We start from the raw sequence: 12319 nt of genomic DNA on the forward strand, positions 1-12319 counted from the left end.
TCGTTAGTGCGCGGGTAACGATTGTTCGTTGAGAATATCAGTATAATTTGCAAGAATGAAATTCTAACCGCAAAGTTTTCCGTTTCCTGATAAAATTTCGGAAAAGTAACAGACGAGAAATAGCTGTTAAGAGATAGAGAGTATTGAAGTGCACAGTAAATATCTAATGGATTGCACTCGATTTAAACGATTTAAACAAAATTCGCGTGAAATAGTAAATCGCTTCATTTATGATTACATTTACGGAAGTATTACGCAACCACAAATTTCTTATTTGTCTATTCGTATGCTTATCTTTTTTTTTTTTTTTTTTATAGGAATGGTCGATTTTGTAGCAGAATGCAACTGCTATCGAAATTTTGCGAAGGTTTTTTCAATACAATAATTTTTTTCGTTAATGATTCTTAAATATTAGACAGATTTAATGTCTTCTAAGGTTTAATTTGGACTGACCACTAATTGAAAAGCTTTCACTTAAAATTTATTTACACCGAATCAAATAGCAACTTAGTCCTACATCATATATATCTGTTAGCCAATCTGACGATTTCGAATAACATTGTAGATAGTCCGAAATTGCACTCCGTTCAAGTTTTCAAATTACGGGCGGGGAATTACTAGCGGTCTCAGCCAGTTCCGCAGACATTTCTACGTAACTAAAGAATAAAATTTGGACTTGGAAGCTTTTCGAGTGTTGTTAAAAGCATTATGAATTTCATTTAATAAATTGAGATGACTCGAAAGTGAGAGTATGCCATAAGTTCTTTTTCATTCATTTTTTCTTTTGATTCGGTTTGTCTTTTTTGTTGCAGTCTTTCATGTTTTAGTGATTTCTCTTGCCATTTAATGGCACATAGGAGTGTATTATAGTTTAGGAATATTTGGTTCTGAATTGACGACGTCATATTGTGAGAGTCCTTTTTCGGCAGGACTTCGTGTTACTGTGAGCTTTAAAGTGCGTTTGATTTAAACAGGCGTCATTTGCTATAAATATAGTCTATGATATGGGCAGATCTCAGCAAGGTTTGCAACCCTTCAGGTCACTCACTTGTGGAAGTGTTGCAATAAGTGAAAAAGGCTTTTTTGGTTCACGGTGGCGGTTGTTTCGAAAATGGTGGCAACAAAGGTGCCCCGTTCCGGTGGACTTGTGGTACTTTCACCGCTTGTACAAAGTTCGGAACATAATGTGGTGCTTATTTCACGGTGAGTTTGACCAAATCAATGCAAGAAAAAAATATAAGATGGAAAAAGGATGATTTTGGGAGCTGTATGGAAAAATTACGTTTGAACAATATTCGTTGTTCATTTTTTATTTGAGTTTCTGAAAGGAGAATTTTTGACTTGTTTCTCACTTTTCTATTTATAAAATTAAGGAATAGAAAGGTCTGTTCCTTAGTGGAAAAAATGTCATTCCATTAAAATATTAAACGAAAACTTCCACAAGCTTTGAAAAAAAAATTAGCTATTACTTGAATAAGGAATAAGGAAAAGTTAAGGTAGTAAAGGACTCGCTATACCTCTTTCATTAGAAACTATGGACATCTCTCATATTCTTTACAAATAGAAAAACTTATTACATCTTGTAAAACTGAGTTTTTGTGTTATATGTTGAAACTGTGGCCATATAAAAGATGACTTTTAAATTCTCAGGAAAAAAAATGTTTAAATGCCCCTGTATCTGTCTCAAATTTATTGTCTGAAGAGCTGACTTTTCATTGCACCAAACTCTCATGTCATCTTAATTCATACTGTTCTCTTCAAATACCTCCAGTTTCAACATATAACACAAAAAGGAGGTATTTTCGACTTAAATTCTGAATAATTTTCAAATAGATTCTTTCAGGAACGTCGATGTTAAATACAATCAAATACTTCATGTTGCAGGTGGAGAGCATACTGGCATTGTTATCAATAAGCTTATCAATGGGAAACCAAGTTCGTATAATTACTGCATAATTTGTGCATAGTGTTAAAGAAAAACTGTTGAATCTTTTACTATTTTACAACTTCATGTCAAATAACCTTAATTATATTTTAGATTTAAAATGTGATATATCGCTCAGCTTTTCCGTGTGGCTACGAAAAGGGGATATGAAGAAGCAGGTTAAGTTTCATAAATTACTTATGGTCAATATTGCCGGATGTCATCTAGTTATTGGTTCTAAATAGCAAATACTTTAATAAATAAAGTAACAGTACCAAAAATTTCATTTTCTCATTTCTTTGTATGTGTGCTTTCTTTTATCTATTAATGTCCCTTACCCTTTACCTCAGATATTAGAAAAAAAAAAAAAACATAGTGTAATCTGACACTGCATTCTACTAAGATCTTAGCATCTCATAATTACATTTCTAATGAGAGCATTTGGTGATGACGATTTGTATATGAAATTTTTATACATCTTTTTTTTACTAGTGTTAAGGAAATGAAATATATTTCTGTTTATTGGTAACATAATTTCTTTATCTGTTTACAAAAAGAAATGAATCTTTCCAGGAAAACCGTTGCTTTCGTTTTCGGTTTTTCGAAGACACTGAAAATGCTGACAAGCATGCTGTAGCTCAGCAATTCTTCCGGGATCTTGTTAGTATTTTTCCAAGAGGTAATTTTGTTTTTAAAAAATTTTTAGATGAATATACTATTTGTTCTTCTGAACAGCTGGACAGCACTGTTATTGAAACTTAAGATGTTGTGTCATTTGATGCTTGGATGTGAGGACTACTTTTTTTGCGTGTAACTTCAAGAAAAAGTGGAACTCGATTTTTCCAAGAAAAAATTGAGAGTTTCGTTGCGAAGTTTTCAAAACCAACAAATATCAAGATATATTTCAGATTATGTGACGTTTCTAAAGCGAGTTTTAAAGCTCATGCAAAATAGTTATGGTTCACTGCGAGAAATCGAAATTGACATGCAGTTTGCGAAAGAAAATGAAACATATCAAATGCCTGATCCTAAGCAATATGGTAGGTTTTATACCATAAATTTTAGACAAAACTGTTTGGGATGAAGTGCAAAGTGTGTCTTTTGGGAATCTTTAATAAAATCATGTAAATATTTAGGTGGTCTTTTTGGTTCTTCAGAATACTTTAATATTTTGATTGATTATGAAATGGTATTTGATGAGTTAAAATCAATTATTCATTAACTGTTTTATTCAATTTCGTCCCAGATTCTGGTTCTGAAGTTGAAAATGTTACTATAGCTCATGTACAGGAAGTTCTGGAACATGCATATCCCAATGGCTTATCTGTGGATATTATTGCGGAGTAAGTTGTGGTTATATTTTTAAAAGTGTAGTAATTAGATTTCTGAATTATTCTCTCTTTTCTAGATCCTTTCATTCTCATCGAGCATATTCCAAATTATAAATTTAGAATTATCTACTTATTATTCGAAAGAAAGAAACCAGTTGTCTCATTGTTGATAACAATGTTTCACCAAATATGTTTTGGGTTGTTACTTCATAAATTATTTATTGGTTAAATTTTCAAATTTTAGATCCCTGCGTTGTACAAATAAAGAAGTTAATGAATTTCTTTGTGAATTAGAAACACTTGGTGTTGTACAAAAGTTGCAGAATGAATGGATTCGTGTAAATGCTGTTGACAGCAGTAAGTTTTTTAATGTGTAAACTTTTAATATAGTTTTGACTGTTTCCCCAGATAATAACAGCGAAAAAGAAATAAATCTTTCTTTAGACGGAACATTCTGGGAATGAAAAATTTTTTTGGTGATCGTCAAAATACGCTGTCATTCTTGATTTTGGGAACGTTATATGTAATTTTATAAATTTTATGATGGATGGATTCGCGTAAACGAAAATAAACTTTCAAATTTATTCATTCTCGTTTCGTCCTTCAGTTGAATTATCTCGAACTCCAACCAGCTTCGGTTCGCGTGATCATCCCACTGTTGCTATCTTAACGTGCTTGTTTACTGAGAAACAGAGCATTGATGCGATCATTGATAATAGTACAACCGTTCATCGTTACCGTTCCGGTGGTGACTCTAATATTTATACCCTTGGATGGATCGGGAAACATCGGGTTGTTGCTACAAAATTGGCAATTATTGGTTTGTGTTTCGTTTTTTTTTTTTTTTTTTTTTTTTTTTTTTGTAGTTCGATTTATAGGTCTGGTTATAAATTATCGCGTATTTCCTATCTATATCGAATGAAGTTTCAGTGACTTAGATTTTAATAAGTGACCATCAAATCAGCAGAGAAAAATAAGAAGAGTTAAAGGTTTTAGAAAACGATAATAGTCGTTCTTAATAATTCGACGACATATTAAAAAGTGATAAGGATAAATTATCGTTGAGGTAATGGCTTTTGTTCACTTAGTTGTGATAGATTCTCCAAAAATTGTTAGCTATTCATCCTTTGTATTCGGTACTATGGATTTGTAGGGGATAGTCGTGAAGCAACAACATCTTCCGGCTCTATCACAACTCGTCTTTTGGGTAATTTTCAACACGTTGAGCATGTATTTATTGTCGGTGTTGGTGGAGGTGTTGCTCATTACACGGATGCCACACGCCACGTACGTCTGGGTGACGTCGTTGTAAGCGGTCCGGAACCGAATTCTTATGTGTTTGCGCATACCTATACCGTTGATAGAGCAACAGAACACGTGAATGGCTTTTTAGTTCGAAATTGGAATCCTCAAAATGCAATCATTACTCATATTGCTAAAAATATGTAAGATTTGCTCGCAGTTTTGATGAACATTTGAATAGAAACTAAAAACAATGAATTTTGATTGGACAAATAAATAGCATAGCCACTAAATAAGCTGTAAAAGGCTTGAAATATTTGTGATCAATCAACTAAACGAAATCAATCTGTTACTCTTTTGAATTTTTAGGGACGAAAAAATGATAGCAGAATGGAATTCGATAACCAAAACAACCATTGATCGTTTGGATGCTGCCAATAGCGACATGAGTTTTTCAAGACCACCGCCACAAGCCGATCTATTGGCTGTGCCTGTTGGTAAGTTAAGTTGCAAAGAGAAGCCAGTCAATATGATTTAAAATCAAAATAAACATTGTCTTGTAAGAGAAGAGTTTGCAGTTTGAAAATTGCAGAAATAAAAGCATACTAGTCAGGTACACGGCTACTAGACAGGATTTGGAATGATTTCGTTTTTATTCTAGGTGGTGGGCAGGTAGTTGTCATTCCACATCCTAATTCAGAAAGAGTTGACTCGGTAGTTCATGTTGGTTCCATCGGAGCAATGGTTTCATATAGAAAACAGACACTTGCCAATGAAGAGCAGGTAATTTCTTCTGAATATTTTCTTCAAATCTGTCAATTACGTGTCAAAATTTTCTGCTTTCGTTCTATATTTTAACAGCTCTACTTCCGTTCGTTCATTTTTTTTTCATTTTTTGAAAGATATGTTCTTATATTTTATCAAAGATTCACTTATGCTTTTATCCTAAACCATAAATCGGCATTCTAACTACAAACCTGCCCAAGTGGAACATATTACTCTTCTTTTTCCTTCTAAACAAAATATCTGAGAAGAAAATATACAAATATACAATACACAAATAATAAGTTATGATAGTGGTTTAAAATGCAAAGGTAGAACGAAGATTGCTGATGAGCTCTTACAGCAGTTTGTTTGAGATTGGTGAAGATACAAGCGGTGCTACTGCTCAATTTCGTGATAAATTTGCCGCAAATTATAATTTGCGTGCGATTGATGCTGGCTTCGATTCCGTTATTGCCGCCGTGAATGGCTCACGAATTGATAGTTGGGCACTAATCCGTGGTATTGCAGATTATCAGCATGGACAAAGTCGCGCCAGTCGTGTGTGGCAGGTTTGTTTTGTAAATCTTCTTTTTCTTTTGAGATGAACTAGTTGGATAATATTTATTCAGTTACTTACTCAGTTTTTATTTAGTCAAACTTGTCGAAAATACTATAGACATATATCCCAGAAACATTTGTATTTTTTTCTGGTATTCATGTCTCCTTAATCCTAGAATGAGCCTTTTGTAGAAAATTATAGTTCTGCTGTTAGTATCTGATTAATTAATAATAGCATGTTGATTAATAGCCATACAAATAAAAGTTTTTACTGAAGTAAATCAGAAAAGAAATTGGGATTTGAAAGATTGATTTACTACTCCTTCATAAGTTATCATTTTGTAATTATATGCAAATTGAAAAATTTTTTCAGGGCTACAGCGGTATCCGTGCAGCTGCACTCACCAAAACACTGATCCTTCGTTTACCTGTTTCCAATGCGAACAATTAAAGAAAAGTGATCAGTTTTGATGTTTTCAGACTTATCAACGTTTTAGAGAAATATGTATACATGTCGCGCTTGGTAATATATATTCATCTAAATCAGGTTTTAATAACTTGCATGTTTTTTGCTAAACAAAAAATGAGGATTGATTTTGGACACTTGACTGTATGTACAGACACATGGCTATATTAATGGAAATCATTTTCCTACTCTTGTGGTCAACTACTTGAAAAATCGATATTTCATGTCCCTCTATGTCATCTTAAAAAAATCTCCCCTTCTTTAAGAAATTTCATCGAAAAATCTGTATATTTAAGATTTTTCATGATTAGAAGATGATGAGTATAGAAAGGTATAGTTTTTCTGTGTGTCCTTTGCGCCGTATAAGACATTTGTAATCGCAGTTGTAATATTTCCTGTAGATGTGTGTGTATGTGTATGTATGTATGTGTTTGTATGTATGCGTATACCGACACACCCGGCATAGTCCTGTCCTTATTTTTGCATGGGTGATAAGAGGCAGGACCGTTACAATCATGATAGTGTTGCGATGCGGTACCGATACCGACTTTCATGATCACTTCGCGGAATCCCTCGTCCACAGAAAAACGATCATTTCGTGTATAACATTCTGTTCATCATGTCGATTAATTTGGCGTCGAAATTTTTGAAATTACTACGACATTTTCGACGAGAAGATTTGGTAACTTGCTTTTTTCTGTCAAATAAGACATCTGTTATTTCTTCAGAAGGGGCACAAGATTTGTTAGTTTTTCAAGATCTTTAAAGCCTTTTTTGTTTTACTGCCTTTCATATTGTACAAGGAATTTCAAATTCTTTAACTGTTTGAATCTGCAGATGAAATCATTTGCTTGTTCAGCCACTTATGACTTGCGATTTTCCTAAATCTAAATATGAGCTCTGATGGTTTTTTCGGATTTTTATGAAGTAAACAAATAAAAATACAACTGTACAGCTTTTTATATAATTGTTTTAACAATTGATAGAGGACGATTTCAAGATAAAAAAGCAATTTTTCCGAAGTGTATATAGTTTTCTCCAGAAGATTCTTCAATGTTTGGTCTTGTTAACAACTTTAAACGTATGATATTTGGTTTACGTTATATCGCATGTAAAAGCATTCTATTAAGAGCTATGCCTAAATTCGGGACGGAAATTTGGATCCAAAAATGAACGAGTGCCAGGCGAATTCATATGCAATGTATAAGAGTACTTTCACTTTATGTCCTTTCACTCCTTTATTCTGATTGCACTTTTTTGTTCCCTAGTATATCGCAAAGAAAATCTTGAGTATTTCAAGTACTTTTGTTCTCATTGTGTGATTTCCACCCCATGAATTTTTCATTTATCATTTGCAGAATGTGATTGTATTTGCAATAGTTCGTTCTATCGAGAGGATAAAGCTAATGTAAATTATTCGTTAATGGATAAGAATTGCGCCATATATTTAGGATAAAATCGATTTGCTTAAAGAAGAATTGAATTTGGAGTAGGGCAGAATAAAAAATGTTCTGAACCAAAAATTTTGAGTTTTCAAACGATGTGGGATCTTCAGAATCTTCATTTTAACCTTGCCTTTTGCGATAACTGGAAGATGAATTTGAAATTCAGGAAACATTTGCTGAAGAACATGACCGATTATACAGAGAAGCAGAAGCAAAATCAGACTATTCAATGGTTACAGCGCATTACTACTCCGTTATGTCCACCGTTATTGATGAATATTTTAACGGAAGTTTTCATTTTGCTCCACCTCGTCTCAGACAGCAAACACTCGCAGATGCACTACAAGAACTTCATGAACGAATCGGTCAATGCTTGAAACTTACTAAAGGTAGCATTTACATTTGATTAGTTTTGCAAAAATGACGTGACTACAGTAGTGCTGGAACTGGTCGTAAAGTTTAATTTCAGGCAAAAAGTGTGTAGATATTGGATGTGGTATAGGTGGTGTTATGTATGATTTAGCCTTTACTGGGGCTGATTTGACTGGTGTAACAATAGCAGGAAACGAGGTGATAATTGGGAACAAACGTTTCCAAAATGAAGGTCTCCAGAACTGCAGCATCGTGCAGGGAAATTATTGCTGCCTACCACTGGTAGACAACCGTTATGATTGCGCATATGCGGTAAGCTTAATTAAGGATGCTTTGTTTGATGCGATGAGCGTGCATTATGCATAATTGAGCAATATCTCACATTCCGAATATTATACTTTATAAAATATCGTATAATGCGTTAGGTGATTAAAGTAATTTCTGAGTTAGAGGAACTTCCCATATCAATTCATGATGTAGAAAGTGCACCGAAAAGTGTCAGCTTAAGTTTTAGTGCTTTTTTTTAGGTCTACGCACTGAAATATTTAGAAGATTTAAAGCCAGCACTGCAAGAAGTAAATCGAATTTTGCGTCCGGGTGGTTTTTTCCTTGTTTATGATTTACTGAAAACTGATAAATATCATTCCTCCTCAAAGGAACATAAAACAGTTATTAAGAATTTAGAGTATGCTTGTGGAATGCCTCCTTTACACACCAAGTAAGCTTTTCTTAACGTACGTTTAAATGACTATTTGATTTCATTTGTATTTGTTAAAACTATAATATTTTTTTGTTGTTTTTTCAAGCTTTGAATTAAACATATTAAAATATACCAGACATTGATGCTAATGGAGTTAAAGATAATGAGCATTCCCATATATTGTTTCAACAGTCTTTGAATCCACTTTCTTGAAATTTACGATTTTAGGGAAGAAATAATCAATGCAGCAAAACTTTATGGCTTGGAACTGGCAGAAAATATCAATCTTGACGAAGAAACTGGAAATCCTTATTACTTTTGCTTCTCCCATTCTCCTTTGTTCATGTGGCTTATTAGGTTGGTTTCGTTTTAATTTCTCTTTGTTAAAATCTTATTAAAACTGATTTTATTTGAATGATGAATCTATCTCATCACTGCTTAGCTCGCTTCACGGACGAAGAATCCCAAATTCACACCCATATTTTTGGAAGAATATGACATTACCTTTTTTGGCATAACTTTTTTTGTTAAAATTTATTGAAATCTATTTACTTTTCACATACTGTTATCTTTAGAAACAAGCAATATCTGTCTTCTTTAGAAATAGACAGTGTCTTTGCAAAATTTCTTGAACAAGACTTTATATCATTGCTTTCGTAAAATAATTTTTTAAATAATGACAGTCATTCTTATCTCCATTCCCCATAATCTACCACTAATCGATATTGCAATATAATACTCATTTCAAATTTATTTGGTGAACAATTTTTCCCTTTCTCGATTTTAAGTGCAGCTTGCTTTTCTTTTGATTTGATTTTCCCAGTTACGATAAATGATGTTACTGTAGGAAAATAATAATAACCGTAGATGGCCAAAACGTTCTCCTTAATTGCACGTATTCAGTGTCCATTCACATCATTATAAGTGGAAATGAAAAAGATAAGGTATAGCGCTAGCTACTCACTAATCCCTTTTTTTTTTTTCCAAACTTCGTTTTCAAGCACGATAAAATTCACAAGAAGCTGTCTGACATTTAATTGCAGTTCGACTTTGATTGACTGGATAATTTCGATTGCACAAGCGCTTCACATTATGCCTAAAGGATTTCTTCGTTTTAAACGAGTATTTCTGGCTGGTACAGTGAATAGTATTGTTCATGCTGGAAAGCTGGGCATACTCAGTGGCTCCGAAGTATTGCTCTTTCGGAAAATGAGTGATTTTGATAGGGAAATTTAAAACTTCTTATTTGGATAGTTTGAAATATTTGGATAGTTTCCTGAAAGGCCGAAAATAATATTGATTTGATACATGTTGCAACAATGAAACAAATTCAAGTTCATATCTTATGAACAATTTATTCGATAATTTTTTTTTTTTTTTAAATTTATAGTGATGTATGAAACTTGCGTTTTATTTTCTACCAGCTGTTGTCCAGCAAGCTTGCTTTTGTTCTTTCCATACTCATACGTTTTATATGTTTACTTAAAAGCTTTCGAGTAGAAAATAAGTCATTTAAAGTATTTTCAATATTTCCGTGATGTTGTACATGAACAAATATTGCAAAACGTAATTTGATGGTTGAAAAAAAAAAAGATTTAGTAAAAATACGACGCAGAACTGCGAAACTTAAAACGTTCACTTCATGCTACGAATGGTAAGAGCGCAAAGCAACCAAGAAAGTGTTTATTTTTGCTTTTTCCTATGGGAACATTGGAACCGAACCCAAAAGTTTTCATGAAAAAAGAGTGGAAATAGGACTACTGCTACCTATCGATGACACCAAATACATTAGATATATTATACTACTGTGCTTCCAGTACGTGTTTGTGATGATGTTTGAGTATAAAAAAGTTGACCTGAGCCCGTTACATACCGCTGAGTCACAGAATCCATCATAAGACATGTAACTGTGTGCCATGCATTGCCCTAAAACTTAATTTACTGACACTTTTTCTTCTTTCAAGAAATCTCACTCGACCAACAGTTCGCATCGATTTGCTATTTTCCCTTTCCCGTAATGCAGCACTCTTGCCTTTAGTCATCAATTCGTATTGAAAAAATAACTCTAATTCACTGATTTTAATGCTTGTAATAATATCAAGATGTGGAAGTCAGAAGCTGGCAAGAAGTGGCTCATAGCAATAATCTCTAAAAACACAACAAAATTGTTAAGATCCATGACATTTGGTAATATCGACGTATGTCGAGAATATGGGAAAGGAAAAGGAGGGCTTGACTCCATCCTCTTCTTTACGATAATTTTCAACAGATTGAGAACTCACGATAGTTACGGTGCCCATTACATCAACTGTTGCAGATGCTGTAATCATCCATGAAACAATTCCAGCAATAATAACGGCGATAAGAGTTATGTATACTAGCTGAAATATCTGACATGTGAGAACTGTCATTTCTCAAATGATTGAAGTGTGAGCTGTTAAGTTCATAAATTCATCCTCGAATTATTGACAGATTGACTATATACTGAACTGCACTATCTTACATATGGAATAATTTAAGATAAATGATTAATAAGAAAAGAAGTACAGATGCATACGATGTGAGGACACAGAAAAGAAGATTTGAATATGTCTTTGCCATTTTTAACAATTATCATTACTTAGAGCGAAATTAGTTGCGACCTGTTGCCAAAATGTACACCTAAGTAGACAAGAGGTTCTAGTTGAAACACTGTAATTCTATTTCCGTTCTTACAGAAAAGTTCCAATCAGAAGTTGAAGGCTGATGATCTTACTGTGTCGTTTTTCAGAGAAATTCAAAACTTCGAAAGGCCGAAGTTTTCCCAAGTTACAATGTATAATCAAAAGCATTTATATTGTTTCATAGGGAGTGCTACGGTAAAATTATAGAAAACATCAACCAGTCCAGTGCATCTGATTCAACTGGTTTGATATATATTTTTGCTATTTTTTTTTTTTTTTTTTGTGGTGACATTAAGCGCAAATCACTGAAGTTACTAATCCAAAATCATATTATTGTATTCAGTACCACACGTAAATTATCCTCATAATTTTCCATGTATTTTAGAAAGATTCTTAGTATCAAATAAGCATACAGTACCACTGGAAACTGCAGATAATATCTTTTCAAGACATCGACAATCAAGAAAATGCAAAAAACCATTAGTAACGCATCCAATATTATGGCAATGATCAACGTTTCACGGCTACCGTATGAATAATGTGATGCCATAATTGCTCCACATATTAACACCCATATACAGAAGAACTGAAGTTTAAAAAAAATGATAGGAAAATGAGATGCAAAGCAGAGAGTGATCTTTCCAGAATTTGTCAACTTTTATAGAACAGGAGACCAAATTTCAGTTCATTCTGAAAGTAAACATGTATCTCAATTTGCTATACATAATACAATTACATTCCCATCAACTCAAACTTCCATACTTATAGTAAAATAACTTACTACCATTAGAATCCTTAAAAAAAGGAGGACATGATGAGCCTTCATAACTAAGACTGCAAACAGTCTTACTGG

At 33.2% G+C, this 12319-nt stretch overlaps 3 protein-coding genes across 4 annotated transcripts; 2 read left to right on the top strand and 1 right to left on the bottom strand.

The window, feature by feature from the left end:
- Positions 1–1111: 1111 nt before the first annotated feature.
- On the top strand, positions 1112–6271 carry Bm4648 (Uncharacterized protein; the record flags this gene model as incomplete). The annotated part of the gene is made up of 13 exons (XM_043077121.1): positions 1112–1203; positions 1844–1935; positions 2039–2103; positions 2498–2603; positions 2833–2964; positions 3171–3267; positions 3500–3612; positions 3863–4075; positions 4409–4700; positions 4867–4994; positions 5159–5280; positions 5637–5831; positions 6194–6271. 13 exons carry the CDS (start codon positions 1112–1114, stop codon positions 6269–6271), a joined length of 1725 nt encoding a protein of 574 aa, XP_042933055.1.
- A 634-nt stretch (positions 6272–6905) lies between these two features.
- Bma-strm-1 (Uncharacterized protein) lies at positions 6906–10039 on the top strand (the record flags this gene model as incomplete). Of its 2 annotated transcripts, XM_001900477.1 has the most annotated exons (6): positions 6906–6968; positions 7898–8120; positions 8201–8415; positions 8631–8821; positions 9032–9160; positions 9847–10039. In XM_001900477.1, the coding sequence occupies 6 exons, from the start codon at positions 6906–6908 to the stop codon at positions 10037–10039; spliced, it is 1014 nt and encodes a 337-aa protein (XP_001900512.1). The 2 variants fall into 2 exon arrangements, with proteins under 2 accessions (XP_001900512.1, XP_042933056.1); XM_043077122.1 differs by lacking the exon at positions 6906–6968 and having other exon boundaries at positions 7961–8120.
- A 561-nt stretch (positions 10040–10600) lies between these two features.
- On the bottom strand, positions 10601–12292 carry Bm10838 (Uncharacterized protein; the record flags this gene model as incomplete). Its single annotated transcript, XM_001900478.2, has 4 exons — positions 10601–10729; positions 11086–11184; positions 11885–12052; positions 12248–12292. 4 exons carry the CDS (start codon positions 12290–12292, stop codon positions 10601–10603), a joined length of 441 nt encoding a protein of 146 aa, XP_001900513.1.
- Between the last annotated feature and the right edge of the window lie 27 nt (positions 12293–12319).

Source organism: Brugia malayi, assembly GCF_000002995.4.
Source record: "Brugia malayi strain FR3 genome assembly, contig: Bm_v4_Chr1_scaffold_001, whole genome shotgun sequence".
Lineage (NCBI taxonomy): Eukaryota > Metazoa > Nematoda > Chromadorea > Rhabditida > Onchocercidae > Brugia > Brugia malayi.